Source organism: Acinonyx jubatus, chromosome A3, assembly GCF_027475565.1.
Source record: "Acinonyx jubatus isolate Ajub_Pintada_27869175 chromosome A3, VMU_Ajub_asm_v1.0, whole genome shotgun sequence".
In the NCBI taxonomy this organism is placed as follows: domain Eukaryota; kingdom Metazoa; phylum Chordata; class Mammalia; order Carnivora; family Felidae; genus Acinonyx; species Acinonyx jubatus.
This window is the reverse complement of record NC_069388.1, coordinates 130,384,595-130,400,771: the sequence shown is the minus strand read 5'-3', so window position 1 is coordinate 130,400,771 and position 16,177 is coordinate 130,384,595. Positions and strand designations below refer to the sequence as shown.

Sequence of the window (16,177 nt, the reverse complement as noted above, 5' to 3'; positions counted from 1 at the left end):
TTGTGATGAGGGATTGGCTCACAGAAGAGCCCCGGGAGGTGTTAAGCGGGAGCCCCACCCCGGAGAGCTGATGGGCCTGACGGCCAGAGGTCAACATCCCAGCTCAAGACTTTCAGAGCGCAATTTCCCTTACGAAGTCTTTTGCGTCAGTCAGCCCTTCAACGAACTGGGCGAGGCCCACCCACGTTGGGAAGGGCCATCCGCTTTGTTCGGTCTCCTACCTGAAATGTTTGTCTCATCCAGAAAGGCCCACGTAGACACGGCCAGAATAGTGTTTAAGCAAATATCTGGGTACCCATGACCCGGTCCCACTGGCACAGAAAATTAACCATCCCAAGGGCTTCTGTCCAAATGTGGACGATGTGGTTCTGGGGGCCCTAGTGGACCCTGCTCCAGCAGGAGCTCGCAGAAGTCAGTGGGGCAGTTCTGTGGGCAAGGGGAGTCGCCCCAGAGATGGTATCCGGATGCCAGGGAGCTCAGCTCATCAGAGGGGGAGAGAACCCAGAACTGAATTCAAAGCTGTCTGGTCCGAGCCACCTCTCCAGCAGGAATCCTCTGGCCTGGAGCAAGCTCTTCCAGAGCTGCTTGCTAGAAGGTTCCTCCTCCTGCCCCTCCCTACATTGCAAATTATAGGCCTGGGCCTGCCCCCTTCTTCCCTGCACCCCACCCTCCTACAAGGGTCTCGTCCTGCCTTCTCCTTGCCCCGGGGGAGCCCAGACCCTCTGCCCTCCTGCATGGGCACCTCACGTTGGTTAAAGCTCCTCGGGAGTTTCTTCTGTATCCCTTGGACTCTAGACTGCAGAGCTGATAACGTTATGTGTCTAAAGCAGGCCTTCGAGAAAATGGCCCCGGGCTAGTCTGCGTTTTCCATGACTCTGTGGGACCCCTGTGGTCCCGCCCGGAAAACACAGGATCCCAATGTGCCCCAGAGGCTGCGTGAAGGGTGGGGCTCAGCCCTCCATCCTTCGTGTGGACCGAGCACCCCTGGCCCAGGGTGATATCTCCGTGGAACTTCTTTCTCCAGTTGTTCTGACACCCCGGCTCAGTGTCCTGTGCTCACGGATTAAATACAGCGATAGGAACAACTCCTGATACAGGAAAATGTTTAGAATCTAAGGAAGGAAGCCCTGGGGTGTGGAGGGGATGGTGGGGCGGGGTGGGGGGAGCCGTGTCCGAGTCTGCTCATCTGGGCAGGTCGTAATCAACCCCCCATGAGGGTGGTACTATCACACCCTCACTCCGAACCCTGGGTTTTTATGAAGGCAGCCTCAGACTTTATCTCTTTGGGTAGGCTGGCCTCCTCTGTGGGAACCGGCATAAGTCGCCAAACCATGAGCCCTGTTTGCCGAGGGCTTCCTAGGACAGAGACTGCTCAGTGTATTGATTTCAACCTCCCATCGACATGCAACGTAGCATTACCGCCCACATGGTACAAACGGGCCACCTGGGGTTTAGAGAAGTGACTTGGTCCAGAAAGGGGGTGGCGGATTTGGGACCGGAACCCAGGTGAAGCTCCTGAGGGCCCAAGTTGTGTGCATCTCCTCGCAATTAGAGAATGGCCGTCAGGTAGCTGACTGGTCCATGCTTCCTTGTCAGCCCTCTGTAGCCACCTTCAGGGCCCCAAGCATCTGGGGAAAAGTCCCTGGGTCTCTAAGGGGGCCACATTTGTGGCCGATCCCCGCCACGGCCTGTGTCCTCCCAGCGGGCCTGTTCTCAGGGCCTGGCCCTGTACTGGGCACCGCCGGGGGCCATCAGCTTTGTTCCCGACACTTGGCGGGCCCGCGCTGGACGGCCAACACTGGCTTCCAGTCTGATCGCAGCTCCCTGAGGAGGGGACAGAAGCCATCAGCCTTGACAGGGAGACCGCAGGCCCACAAAAGGTATTCTGGGGGAAGGGGAGTTTGTGCGTGAGTTCTTCCTGTCCCTGACCTTCCCCAGAGCCCCCCTGCCCTGGGCTGAGGGCCAGCAGTGACCAAAGCCCAGTCTGCCCAGAGGAGCTCACTGGCCAGAGGGGAGACTCAGGCATCCAAGAGGAGAGCCCTCAGGCTACATGCACTGGGGCATCTTCATGGAGTCCTAGTGCCTTGGTGCAGCCCTCTCCTGGGCCTGGGGGACATCCAGAAGGCCTCTCAGAGGAGAAGGGGTCAGGGCAGAGTAGATGTTGGAGACACAGTGGTGCAGGAACACTGCAAGCCTGGGCCTGGAGGGAGGTGTGTTTAAGGAGCGGACACGCCCAAGGGTGAGCTGGGGACACGGCCCGGCAGGACACCGCCAGGGCCAGGGTCCAGAGGAGCCGCGCGGGGCCGGGGTGAGTGCAGTCTGACTAGGAAGGAAAGTCCACCGCCCCTGGAGGGTAAAGAGTAGGGCTCTCCCCCTCCGTCACCTCTGGGCTCTTTCTAGCAGCTTCTAAGACTGCCTTGGGGGCTGGGGGGCTCCCTGGGCTCAGACTCTGAGGCTGGCCAGGCCACCTGACTCCTGCAGTTCACGAAAGGGCACGCTAGGGCCCATCCTGGCCTCTGGGCTGGGTGTCCCCACAGCTCACAGCTCGAGCGCGCGTGCACACACACACACACACACGCACACTGCGTGCGTGCCCAGGTCCCGGCACCGCTGTCCTGCTCTCACAGCGCCGTTCTGTTTACAAGGGCCTCTCGTGCTCCTGCCCCACCTGCCCGCGAGACGAGACCCCGGGAAGGGAATGGACAGGCCCCACAGGCCCCCCACGGGCTCCCAAGACTCTACTAGCAGCAACAGCCAGGCCCCTCAGCCCGTGGGGTCCCAGGACGTCAGTAACAGAATCAGAACTAGCCAGATCCCGACCCCCGACGGTGCCCCTTGCACCGTGTGCGTGTCTGGGGAAGGACCAGTGACAAGGCCCGTGCCTGAGTGCCCATGGGGATTTGGTGAGGTCCAGTTTGGAGTGTGTGTCTGTCCTCTGTGGAGGGGTCGTGGACACACATCCAGGCACGTCCCGGGCAGAGACGTGGCATCCAGAGTCCGGTCCGTCTGGCCTGGGACTGTTGGCAAGCGGGTGGCTCCTGAAGAGGTGGGGGAGGCCGTGTGGAAGCCCCGGCAGCTCATTTGGGGGGGGAGGGGCGATCCACCTTGTCCGTGGCCCTCAGCCTGGCTCAGCTCTGCCGTTGCTCCTGTCCCCAGGTCAGGTGACAGCGGCCTCCCTGCCTCCTCCTGGAATTTCACGCCCACCCACACACCAGGCCCTTCCTCTGACTACATGCAAATGTCCCTTTCTCCCGAAAGCCACCCCGCCTCTCCCCAGATAGTCCCTACAGCCCCCCGTACTCCCCTCACTCACAGCGCCGTTCCCCTTATATTGTCACTTCATTTCTTTCCGGTCACCTTTGCCCCTGGATGCCCAGCACAGGATTAGCTGCCCAGGAGGAGACCAACGGGAATCAGCCCGTGGCCCCTCCCGACCCCCTGCAGCTGCACCACGAGGGCCCTGGACACAGAGGCCGAGGTTCAAGTCCCAGCGTGGCCACCAATGAGCCATGTGACGCCAGAGAAGGTCCTCCCTGTCCTCTCCTGTAACACAGGGTGACCTGGACCCTGCGTGTCGGCAGGAGGAGGGGCCCTGGGGCAGGGAGCAGCTATCTACTCTTGACTCCCCAGCTCAGAGCAGTGGCCGCCAGCGTCTCCTTGATCCCGCAGATGTGGGGCCGTGAGGCCAGGGCCGAGGTTAGGACGAGACACCCCCAAGGGGGCAGCTCTGGCGTGGGAAGGACACGGACCTGGGACCGTGCGAAGACGCGGAGGGGGTGACACCGATGCGTGGAGACCCACGGGACCTGGATCCTGACTTCGAGGACAGCTCAGTGGGTGGGGGCCCCAGAGAACATTGCCCGCCTCTTCCCACACCCACCTGTATGGCCCACAGGGCTAGGGCAGGAGGGGCAGGGGGCGGCGTCACCAGGGCACCTTGGTAGGTGGCTGGGGGTGTAACCCACCCCGGACAGGCAGGGGCAGCAAGGGACAGGCTGCAGGGCCCCGTGGGCTGTTCACCGGGCTGGCGCGACCGAGGCAGGAGGGGCGGTGCCTGGGCCGGGATACGGGCTTCACCTACTGGGGCAGTGGCTGTGGACAAGGCTGGCTGGAACCCCTTTCCCCAGCGTTTGTTGAGCGACTGAATGACCGGACAGCTTGGTCTCAGTGCCCAAGTGGGCCGGGGAACCGCCAACACAAGGCGCTGCTGCCCCCTGGTGGCTGCGGCCGGGAGGGCTGTCTCAGGCTCGGGTGTGCCGATCCCCACCCCAAGGCCTCCCAGCCTGGTTTCAGAGCCACTTGGGCCTGCTTTATACCGCTTTCCGTCCCCGTTCCACTGGACAGATAAGGGGACACAGGCTCAGAGGAGCACCTTTCTGCGTGGGCCACACAGCGTACAGAGGCTGAGGCCGGGCTCCTGATACCCAGGACTCCGGAGGCCCAGTTAAATCTGAATTTCAGATAAACAGATACACGCCCCACGCGTCAGCTTCCATGTTTATTTGCCGAGTCCGGCGACGCTACTTGTCCAGCCAGGGAGCAGAGTGTGCACAGTCCCCGGGGGGCGGGTCGGAAGCTTCGGGGGCCCGGCCACCTCACAGGCCACCTCTGGTCGTGACCCTCCCCGTTCTAGGGTTAGCAGTGAGGGTGGAAAAGAAATCCTCCCCCAGAAACAGCAGCAAGGATTTCTCAGGTTTTCCGTCTGTGCACTAAATTCTGAGCTTTGTAATAAGGGCCGGTGAGGGACGCGAAAGCCTCCCTTTCACGGGGAGAGGCCACGGTGGGGCCGCATCCGTGCAGCTCCGGGTGCCCACCTGAGCAGGGCTCTGGAGCCAGAGGCGCTGCTGCCCTAGGTGGGGAAGGAGACCGAGGCAGCGGGCGACAGGACGGCGGCGTCCCCACCGCTGCAGGGAGAGAGGAGGATCGTTCCTGCCATGGCTCTTTTCAATAAGTGACCAGGAGCCAGACTGGCCAGGGAAGCAGAGACCTATTCACTCTTAGATCCTCTGGACTCGCTGGCTTCCCTTGGACGAGTCACTTGGCCTCTCTGGGCTTCAAATCCAGCAACGTATGTGTAGGCTAGGAAAAGCGCCCCAAGCGGACGCGGGAGTCACACATCCTGCCTCTGTCCACAGCCGTGGGACTGGAGCCACTCATTTCTGAGCCCCTTTCGTCACCTGGGAGACTTGTGATTTCTTTAAAATCCGCGCAGACACGTGTGAAGGCACCTATGCAGTCTCCACACCCCGCTCCTCAGGCCCCGATTCCCCTACCACCAGTTTGTGGGCTCTTCTGGAAAGCCTCCGTGCCCATCCGCGTGTGCGCGGCCACACACAGAGTTGGGTGGGGGTGTGCTCTGGGATGGCTTTCAACGGCGGCACGCTGCCCGCTGCCCCCCACCCCGCTCCCTCTCACTCTAGCTGGGAGATGGGCCCCTGTAGGCCTGCGTCCTTCTGGCAGCCACCGGCCCGTTCCACTGATCTTCGGCGCCCTCCTGGACACGTGGGTCGTGGCCCACACGTGCTGTTACAACGCACAGTGAAAAGCCTGTAAGAGGGTTTGTCGGAAAATTCTTAGAATTGCCGGGTGAGATAGCGTGGCTTGTTTTTCACATTGCCAAACTGCCTCCTCACAATCCCCCTGGTGTCTAGCGTGTCAGTGCACCTAAGCCGGCGACCCAGGCTCGTCTGGCACATTAACATCATCTCTCGCGCTTGGGGACCTCATGCCCAAAGTCTTGTCTTTCCTGTGGACCCAGGTTCGTGTCTTGCCTACATCCTGTCGTCTCGTCCCTTTATTTACCGCAGCTCTTCCGGTACAAAGAAAGGTAGCCCCGTTCCTGTGGTTCCCGTGGGTCCCGTACCTCTTTGACTTCAAATGTCTTCTCGCTTGGCGGTCTAACCCGCTACGACGGTCACCTAGGATGTGCCGTGGAAGGACTGAGTCGGGGAGACTCTTGCTTTTTTCAGGTGGGTGCCCCGTTTCCAGAGTGTGCCGCGGGCCCGGCGACCCCTATTTCTTAGATGCTCCCTCAATGAACAGAATGCAGAGCCAGAGACCATTGCCTTGGACCTTGGACTTTAGACCAACAGCTGGAAACCCCTGGGTCCCTCCCCACGGAAGGCCTGTCTGGTCTCCAGCACCTTCAGGAGGGAAAATTCACCTGTTGCCTTGGTGGAGGCCCAGAGCCACCGTCCTCACTGACCTCACGCTGCAAGTCTAGAAACATCCAGTTTCTGTGAATGACTAGCTAGTGCCACCTTTAAGCCCTGCACGGCGAACCGGGACCCGAGAGGGTCCCTGGAGGAGTGTTCACACACACCCGGCACCTGAGAGTTCCGTCCTGACTAAACTCACTTGCCTCCTCCCGGGTGTAAGGACGAGTGAAGACCGTTGGGCCCGGGGCCAGGCCCCATCACCCTCCAGACCCGAGTGCGGCCCTGGCAGAGCCTAGGAACTCGGGGGGGATCACGAGCAGCTTCAGCAGGTTGCCAGGAGTCGGGCTGAGGCTGCTGTGTGGGCGGAACGGGCGACCCGTGCCCGCTTCTGTCCCCACCGGCCAGTTGGCTGGACTGCATTTTACCTCGCTGCTAAGAGCAGTTTCCAAGTCCCTGGCATACTTTGAGTGAGGAGTACGCTCTCCCTCTTTCTCTCTTCCGTCCAAGTTCACTGCTACCACTACAAGGTCATCCTTCCTTCCTGTTGAAGTAGAAAGACCTGATGTCCTGAGCTCCCACGCTTGGTGACTAGTCCCACTTCTCAACGCCAACTCCTCTGCCACGAACACCCTGAAGAATCACAAGAGGATGTGCTCACAGAAGCGGGACAAAGTGTCGACGGAAGAGGCTTCTCCCTCCCCTCGGCCCCAACTCCAGCCAGACCTGTATCTTGTACACAGCTCCTGAGAGGTATCACTCACATCTGACAACTAAAATATGTTCGCGGGCCTAAGGAGGGAGATCAGAGCTGGGGACGAGCCCAGCCCAAGTCTGGCCGAGCAGCCGAGGAAGAGGCAACGGCAATCACAGCGACGCAGTGTCCATGTGCAACTCGGGTCTTGGGGGAAGGTGGCTTTTTAGGAAACAGAAGCCATTCCCCTCAAATCCTCTGGCAGATGTACTCACACAGCAGGAGCTGGCGGGCTCGGCTTCCTTTTCTCCCCGAGAGGAGCCGCAGCCTTCCCATCTGGACTTCCTGTGCACCTCCAGACACACGGCGCCGCTCGGGGACCGGTGGGGGCCGGTGGCTTACCAGAGCCAGGCCTCCCCTCCCCGTGTACAGCTACTGCAGGGATTCGACGTTCCCATCTTGGGGATTACCTGCTGTCCTTTTTTGGGCAGGAGGGGTTGGAGTTGAGGAAGAGAACATAAAAGCCAGCAGACGAGGTCGAAGAAGGTAGAACTCTACAACGCGGGATAATGGTCGTCGAATTTATTAAAGTAAGTTGACTGCCAAACGTTGTACCACTTTCCTAACGCATAGCTACACAGCTTGTCCTGGGAGAGAAGACGGGCGGGAAGGAAAGGTGGGGCCCGAAGGCAGCACGCAAGGGGTTTCACGGGTCCTCCTTCCCTGGGCACAAGCCCTGACGCGACAATCAAGTCAACCAGGGGCTCTGGGCCCTCCTCCACCAGCCACTGCTGTGGACACTCGGGGGTCTGACCCGGGCCAGCAGCAGAGGGCACGGCCTGTCTCGTCCACATTTCTCCTTCCGCCTGCACGTGGGCCGGGTCCACTGTTCTTTCTGCAAATACGCGGCCAGCTTTCTACAAAACTCACGTACTTGAAAGAAAAACGCTCAACAGGACGAAGGGAATTTTGATGGCTTTTCAAAATACTGAAAACCACGGGTTTTCAAGTCCTCGGCGACAACCTTCTCGGCAGTGGGGCAAAACATCGGTCCCCCCCTCACAACACACACTCGGGATGAGCCGTTTGGAATGGACACGGTGTAAAAATTCCCCAATGCCCGATTATTTCAAGATACTTTATTTTTAAAACCGGTCACAGCACTAAGCTTTCGGCCCGTTCTGCCGACGCACAAGCTACAAACGCTTGCTCAGCAGCTGAGGGGCACTCTTTAGTAGCATGTTTGAAAAGTGAATAAAAATCCGTATAAAACAAATATTCAAATAGTTTCCATAGGAACACAGATAAGTGACCCCAACTCCTAGTCTTCCGTATTGTTGCATCCGTGCCAACCCTACTTGCAAAGACATTTCGAAACTAGCGGTAATTAAGTTAGACGGTCCCCCCCCAGTCCCAGAATTCAAGCTAAACTCCCGAGTGAGCGGCTCCAGGAGCAGCACCTACACGTTAATGCTGGCCGAGGCGCAGGCGGCCGGGGGGCGCTTCATCCCACTCTCCCAGGCGCAGGACACCGGCAGCGCGCTCGCATCCTGCTCCTCCGCTTCGGGCGGGAAGTCGTGGTTCTGGATCTGCTGCATCCGTTGCCTGAGACAGACGTGGCACAGTCAGAAACCCTGATCACCGACCCGGGCAGCCTCGCCACGAGAATAACTTCTTTACGAGCCCATTCACTTCCTCAGTTACTATGTCATCAGGAAGCAAGTCAACGTATTTCTAAGGCAAGCATTTCTTCACAACCATTCTTTTGGTAACAGGGAAACCACAGGCCGTACACACCTGTCAAAATATTCTAGTCCTACAGAAATACCCTAATTGCTCTTTTCTGAAATAGTTACACCTTTGCAAAAATCTGAAAGGAAATACAGATCGGTATCAGGAGGATTTTCTTTCCGTTTGTATTTTCCAAATTCTGGAAAGCACATATTCTTAATACAGGCAGAAAATAAACTGTTTTAAAAAACACTGTATTTAAATCCAAATAGAATGATTTCTTACTCAACCAGACAAGAGCCAGTAAAAACCCAAGAAGAAATCTATTCTTACGAGACCCACATACGTGCACGGAGACTCTGGTCACTAACCATGTCGGCCCCGACATCACGTAGTAGATGGTTGGCCTCTGGAACCCGTTGAAAGTAGAAGCAGCAGCAACAGTGTAAGCACCCATGTTTTCAAAGAGCATCCAATCGCCCACGTGCATCTCGGGCAAGTCACAGCGCTCAACGATGCGATCAAGGCCGTCACACGTTGGTCCCCATATGCTGGTTGAGTAGTATTTCTCATCTGGTTTGGGTCTCTGCGTTTAAGACAGAAAAATAGACCTAGTTACACTTGTTAGGACCAAACATCTTTCACTGGTGTATGTGTTATATTCAAAAGGTACAGGGGCGCCTGGGTGGCTCAGTCGGTTAAGCGTCCGACTCTTGATTTTGGCTCAGGTCATGATCTCGCGGGTCCGTGGGCTCAAGCCCCACGCTGGACTCTGCAGTGACACCGCAGAGACTGCTTGGGATTCTCTCCCTCCCTCCCTGCCCTTTCCCCACACGCCCTCTCTCAAAACGAGTAAAAGAAACTTAAAAAAAAAAAAGTACCTTCTGCAAAAGGGGCTTCACGTGTGCATGATCATAAAGGATGCAATTAAATGATCCATACACTCCATCGTTCACGTAATACATAAAGGTTTGTTCACTCGATTCATCTTCATCTGGAAAGGCAGACTGGTCTCAATTACCACGTTTTGTACCAACGCACAGTTACACAAGCAAGGATCCAACCTTTATACGCACCATCAGAGCCCGTCTGTTCCTTTACTACGAGCTTTTTGGCAATGATATTAACTGCAAGCGTGAAAGCGGACGCGACGTAGTATCTGCCGGGCTCAGCTATGACTCGCACCCCCGAGTCTGCCGGGAAGTACTTGTCCAGGGCGGGGTTGATAACACCGGTGATCTAGGAGAGAGAGACAAGAACGGTCATCATCAAGGGGAACTCGCATGGAAGAGCAAAAACCAGCGCTCTGGGAAGTAACAGAATAAAAAAAGGTGAAAGCAGCCACCAGCAGGGAGGTTTAGGATCGAGCAACAACGGCAAGAGAACAAACATCTCCCTAAAAACCAGCCTGCGTGTCCCATGGTTTCATCTGGATTCCCCTCCGGACACTCCCCTATCCTTTAGAAGATGTTATGGGTTATGAGTCTATCAAGTGATAGTATAAATTTATTACTGCTTACTAAGGTTTCAAGGGGCCTGAATCCTTTAATCTATCCAATAGGATAAAGCCATCCTGCCTGCCTCATAAGATTTTTACAAGGTGGGCCTATTTCACAAACTCAACCACCCTGTAATGGTCCAATTAACAGTATGTCCACTTTAACTTCCTAAGTGACTAAACAATTAAAATGTCTAAAGAGAAATACAAAACCGAGAAAAAGCACATTTGGGGTAATGATGTACCAAAGTCTGCGTGCTCACTTTCCACAGCAACATTTCCTAACATAATCAACTATTTTCCAAGATTTTGGGGGAAACGGACTCATTTTGGCTTACAAAACCAAAGGATATTAAATACAATTTTAAATAGCACAGAACTTACTGAAAATACTAATACCAAAACATTGTTTTTGTTTGTACAATTTCTTTTGATATTAGTTAAAACACTTAAAGAAGTTTCAAAATACTCCAAAACGGAACTTGTGAAAATAACTATGAGTATTAGTTTTATTATAATTACCTCTTCAAATTTAAGCTTTACATCCTCAGACCCAGGAAAGCCGCCACCGATATCGAGCAGACACATGTTGAAACCAACCTCAGCCTAGAGTCAAGAACATTCGGTCAATCGAGTAGTCAGATTGATACCAAGTCTTCAAATTGTATGCAGATGGATTTAAGCCTCTGGAATATGCGGTGACTTCCGCAGGTTAATTCTAGAATAAAGTCTAGTCACTGTTAGCCCTGCCCCCTCCTCCCACCCCCACACTTGGGTTTACGTATACTCACCCCCATGTCAAAGACACAGCGGGCGTCAGAGATGGCCTGCACGAAGGTCTCGGGATCGGTACAGCCACTTCCCACGTGGAAGCTGGGGCAAAGAAAGGACAATATATGATTTCTTGCTATTTCTGAAAAGAACGATTTACAGAAGACCTATGAAAGGCGCACTAAGATCTTAGCGTCTATGCCACCACCAAGAGCTCACCTGACACCGATGACATCAATATTTAGCTCCCTCGCCCGTTCCAAAAGAAGCCTGCTGGTTTTGAGTGTGGCACCAAATTTAACACTGAGGCGACAGACTGCCTTGGAATCATCGGTGGCAATCCGCAAAACCAACCTAGAAGCAGGAAGATCGTTATGAAAAATTTCCCATGACAGAAGACCGCTTACAGCCACGGTTAAAACAACAAGGCTCTGTGGCTCGGACATCCTGCGGTTTGAGCTTCACACGGTTTCACTCAAGAAGTTTTCCGATTTTCGACTCTGCCCGACCCAGCACACTTTTATACTTTACTAAGGTACAGAAATCACAAAACCGGAAATCTGAGTTTGACAACCTGCAGACCCCATACCTGACCCTGCCCTCAAAACGGAGTAACTCACTTTGCCTTTGGGTGAGCTCTGGCAACTTTCATCAACTCCACTTCACTGTCGAAAGTCATCATCTGGACTCCGTTATTGGCAGCATACTTAATCTGAGACACTTGTTTACAAGGATTTGCATAGATGATCCTCTCCGGAGGCACCCCGAGACTCTGCACCAGTTGGATTTCAGTCTGAAAAAGAATAGATCGTGCATTATATACACACGGCTAATCGACGAAAGAAAAGAAAAACACGGCAGCTTGCGCACTACGATCTGCTGCCCAAGAAACACACAACTTTGATCTGTCCTGCTGGGAACACCAGCGCCATTTTACAGAAGGACTTTGGAGCCCTGCCGCTTTTGCTTACCTTGCTGGCACAGTCGAATCCTGTCCCAATGGCAGCTAGGGTCTTCACTATGGTTCTGCTATCATTGCATTTAACTGCGTAAAAGGGGGTGACCCGAGGAAGAGCTTTTAACCATCTCAGATGTTTCTTTAGAATATCTCCCAGATCCGCGACATAGAAGGCATCCTTATCATCCTGCAGAAAGAGTGTTTGCAGGGGACTCAGCAGCAGCCTAATAATACATCCCACATGCGGCCCCTCTTCTCTCCCATCGTTCTCAGTGAACCCTCATCTTTTTACTCCCGTCACTGACACGAATATCACCATTACCACTGGGTGATCCACAGCTAATAAATCCCAAATTCCCTAACAAGACATTTGAGCTCCATTACATTTCCTTAAGGTTCCCACTCAAGTTCTCCACTCATCTGCCCAGCATTTTCAAAGCTGCACTGCCAGCATGGACTTGATATACTTACAGAAGAGGAAACTTCATTGATTTTTTGGTCCAGAATGTCCTTGGCAGTAAAGCCTTCATCGAGGAAATGGCAGTCAAACTCTGCATTACTAAAGCTGTTCATGGTTTCTTGATGTTCCTCTGAAACGTAACAAACTGCAAACAGGGTGGAGAAATTCACTCAGAATTCACTGCGACACTTAATAATTCTTAACAATAACCTGCAGCAACCACGGATACTTACGTGGAAAACTAAGAGACGGAATTTAAAGAAATTATTGCCAGCTTTTCACAAAGGCAATTCTCCGGGATCCCAAGCCCCCCGGAGGAAGGGCGTGCCCTCGGTGCAGCAGTGGAAAAGTTCTGATGAACACAGAATTCGCCGTCTCCCTTGGGAAACACATCAAATTGAAACATCAGACGCGGACTGCACACACACAGGAAGCCAGGCTACTCCAGCACCCCCGCAGACAGCTCGCTCCCTGGATTCGGGAATCGCATCATTCCAGGTGGAAGTCACATGACCCCACAAACCTCTACACTATCCAAGTGGACACCAGATTCAACACTAGCCTTTTTCAAGCCCCACGCTAAAATTCCGTATGCAGTACTGCACATCCCAAAATAAGCATTTCAAGTATTTATGCTAAAAAACCTACAGAAAGCCGGTTTCAGAATCTTCACTTAGTTCACAAACGTGGACAAAATTTTGTAGTGGTCAGTTTACTTGCTTTCAGAGATGCTCTAGCTTTTTAGAAGCGTAAAACAGCGTTACGCTAATTACGGAAAGGCACCCTAGAAACATCTTGTATTTCCTATTTTCGCTAAGTCTTGCACCAGAGTAACTTAGTGACCAAAAGGCATCGTGGAAGTGTCTAAGGCTCAACTTACGTTGTGCTCTTAAGTTTCCTAAAAATGCTGTGAATTTTTATGCTATTTTATTTTCATACCAGGCATGTGTTTTGTTTTTTTTTTAAAGTGCAATCTTCCTATCAAGAAGATGCACTACGGCTGCTGTATCTGATCAGAAATCAGCATTCTGGAGTCAGGGTTGGCTCTTGTCCGGTGAGCACAACTCTGGCAACCTCTTCTGTCCTCACAGGCACCCTAACACTTGCTTAGCTACCGACAATAATCACATGGAAGTTAATTTTTGGCTAACTTTACGAATAACAAAAATAAAGAAGCGTACGTGGATTATGAATAAGCAAAAGTAAAGCTCGTCACAATCTGAGCCACTGTCCTTGGCCTTCATGAAATGGGACACTGGTAAAGGAGTGATCGTAAAATTACCGATTTTAACCTATTTAATTGCTGCTAGGCAGGGGACTTTGTTTTCACTGTGCGACCCGCTTCAGTGCCTGCAGCCTACGGCAGGGAGGCCAGGCAATGGTTCGGGGCCACGGTTGGCTCTGGCATGGGGCACTATGAGAGGCCCAGGGGGACGAGCCTGCCATAAATCCAAACCCATGCATGGTAGGACTTGTTTTAAGACTTGACCTAATGTAACGTGACTTTCTGGCACTATCAGCCTCCTACGTTGCCCAAAGCACCCCTAGAGGCAGGCAGGGGACTAAGGGAACAGCAAACGCTTTTTTTCGGCTGTGTAAATAACACACAGCGTAGGCCACTCAGGGGCAGACAGGGTTATTCAGTTAGGGCCTATCTTTAAGGCAACGTTCAAGCCTACACCTGGGAAGTTTTCATTACTTTGCACTATGTCACTATTAAGTACCTTCTAAAGGTTTACTTTAATAACTTGCAACATAAAGAAATCCCACCTTCCGGGGTTTGTATAGCTAAGCTCCTTAAAATGATGAGTCAATTAGCACAAGATCGCACTTTTCTGCTACGAAATTCTTTGCTGCCAACTGGGAAGTATTACAAGAGACAGACACTAATTTAAAGGAACGGAAAACGTTTCACAAGTCAACTAAATTATGCCCAATTTCAGGTTTACGTGAAGTCAACACATTCTTTGTCCTCCCCAGACATTTCCAGAGGCTGTGCTCTCCATACGTTCCCCAATTACTTGGGATTCTCAAACCACCACCATCAGCTTTCTTCTGAAAACCGGAGGGCTGCCTCCTAACTGCATGTCTGCTCGCCTGACCTGCGATCTTATACATTCTAGGCTTTTCTTCAATCGCGAAGTCCAAGATTCCTTAAACGGACAATCGCAACTCACAGCGAATGGAGACTTTATCGCCACAGTTACTACAAGGCTCTCTTGGCTCCAGCAACGCCGGCGAATTTCGAGATCGGGTCATTTCCTCTGCACGCGAAAACTAAGGGATACAAAACTCCAGGACAACGAGGCAAAACGGTTTGCCTCATCCTAATAAAAGTGAGAGGAGCGATGGGAGCCCGAGACCTGCACGGGCTCGCTCATCTCTCTCCTGCACCTGCTGCCGGGCTTGCCACGCGCGTCTTAAAAAAGAATAGCGGTTGAAGGAACCCCGGGCCTTCCCATCAGCTTCCGGCTCTGAACACTCACTGACGTGGTTCGGAAGAGGTGAAACGCAGTCCCCTCCAGCCCAGGCTGCCCTAAGCCGGGGCCATCGCGGGCAGGACGGGCCGCGGCGAGGGCGGCCGCACAGGGCCAGGGGGTCGGCGCCCCCCTTCACGGGGGAAACCAGGCCCCGGAGGGCAGCGACCACCAGGCTCAGGGAGCCGCAGCCGGCTCTGCGACCACGTGTCCCTCACAGATTCAGGCGCAGGGTCGGTCCCCCGGCCTCTGGCCCGGCGCGCAGGGACACGTGGCCGTCCCCCCTCCTGCCTCCCAACCGCCCAGACGCGCCCCTCTCACCTTAGAGCGCACCGGCGCCGCGGGCCAGTCCCATGGAGATGCCGCCGCCGAGCGCGCAGGACCGCCGGCCGCCCCCGTCAGCCGCCCGCCCGCCGCCTCGCTCCCTCCCGCGGAGGACCGCCGGCCCGAGGTGGCGCCGGAGCTCTGGCAGAGGGGCGGCGGCGGCGGAGGCTGAGGGGACTGACAAAGCCGACGGGCCGCCGCTCCACTATTTATAGCGCCGCGCGTGTCGTCATGGAGACGCACCAGCTCAAACCAGCCGCGATCGGTTCCGTCCGGGCGTCCCCCGAGGAAGGGGGCGGAGCGCGGTGGCTGCGGCCAACCCGCGGCCGGACGGAGGGGCGGGGGGCGCGGGCAGTTGTACGTCAGCAGCTCCGAGCGCCACCCGGCCCGCCCCCGGCCTCGCGCCCCTCCCGGCCCTGCGGCGGACTTGCGCACGCGCATTACGCCGCAGGAAGACTCCAGCGGCCTCGCACCCCTCCCGGCCCTGAGGGAGGCACGCGCACGCGCACGCGCACGACGCCGCGGGGCGCCCCCGGCGGCCCCGCGCCCTCCCCGGCCCTGCGGCGGGACCGCGCACGCGCACCACGCCGCAGGGCTGGGGATCTCTCCTGGCGCCCGCCGTCCGCCTGGGTCTCAACCTCAGGGGCGGGAGCCTGCCCCGCGCAATTGCGAGACCTGCTGCTGGCCGACGCCGACTTTCAGCATCTGCGCCGGGCAGAACTGTTCTTCCACTTGGCCCTTTATAAATGCCGTGCGCCCTAGAGCAGAGAAAGGAGCTCGCGGGCGCGAGCGGGCCACGTGGATCCCGCCGGGCGGACTCTGGCCCCTTCTGCCGGGGCCCCTCCAGTTCTAGGGACGGGACCTGTAACGATCCTGGCTCCGCTCCAAGAACGGGACACAGACGCAGACAGGGGCAAGGTGCATGCCGAGGGTCACCTGGCAAGTTGGTGGCGCCGCTTCAGGCCCTTCCTGGGCCAATAAACCGTGCCTGACCTATCCAGGTGTGTTCGACTAGGTGGCGGGGAGCAATGGCCACGCCAAGACCCTTGTTCAGTGTTCAGCTAGAGGCTTGTCTAAGGGCCGAAGGGGAAGGGGGAGGAGGTAGAGGG

The 16,177-nt window shown here is 55.4% G+C and overlaps 1 protein-coding gene and 1 non-coding gene across 3 annotated transcripts; both read right to left on the bottom strand.

Annotated features, from left to right (window-relative positions):
- Nucleotides 1-7,973: 7,973 nt before the first annotated feature.
- On the bottom strand, nt 7,974-15,205 carry ODC1 (ornithine decarboxylase 1). Of its 2 annotated transcripts, none has more exons than XM_027077885.2 (12): nt 15,066-15,205; nt 12,501-12,646; nt 12,279-12,412; nt 11,821-11,994; nt 11,470-11,642; nt 11,069-11,203; nt 10,870-10,951; nt 10,601-10,684; nt 9,657-9,819; nt 9,462-9,574; nt 8,952-9,166; nt 7,974-8,454 (listed from the first exon to the last, which is right to left on the bottom strand). In XM_027077885.2, exons 3-12 carry the CDS (start codon nt 12,378-12,380, stop codon nt 8,310-8,312), a joined length of 1,386 nt encoding a protein of 461 aa, XP_026933686.1. In that variant the 5' UTR covers nt 12,381-12,412; nt 12,501-12,646; nt 15,066-15,205; the 3' UTR covers nt 7,974-8,309. The 2 variants fall into 2 exon arrangements, with proteins under 2 accessions (XP_026933686.1, XP_026933688.1); XM_027077887.2 differs by having other exon boundaries at nt 12,279-12,397.
- Nucleotides 13,595-13,729, bottom strand: LOC113592558 (small nucleolar RNA SNORA42/SNORA80 family). Its single transcript, XR_003412464.1, has one exon. It is a non-coding gene; the product is annotated as a small nucleolar RNA SNORA42/SNORA80 family (small nucleolar RNA).
- Nucleotides 15,206-16,177: the final 972 nt, after the last annotated feature.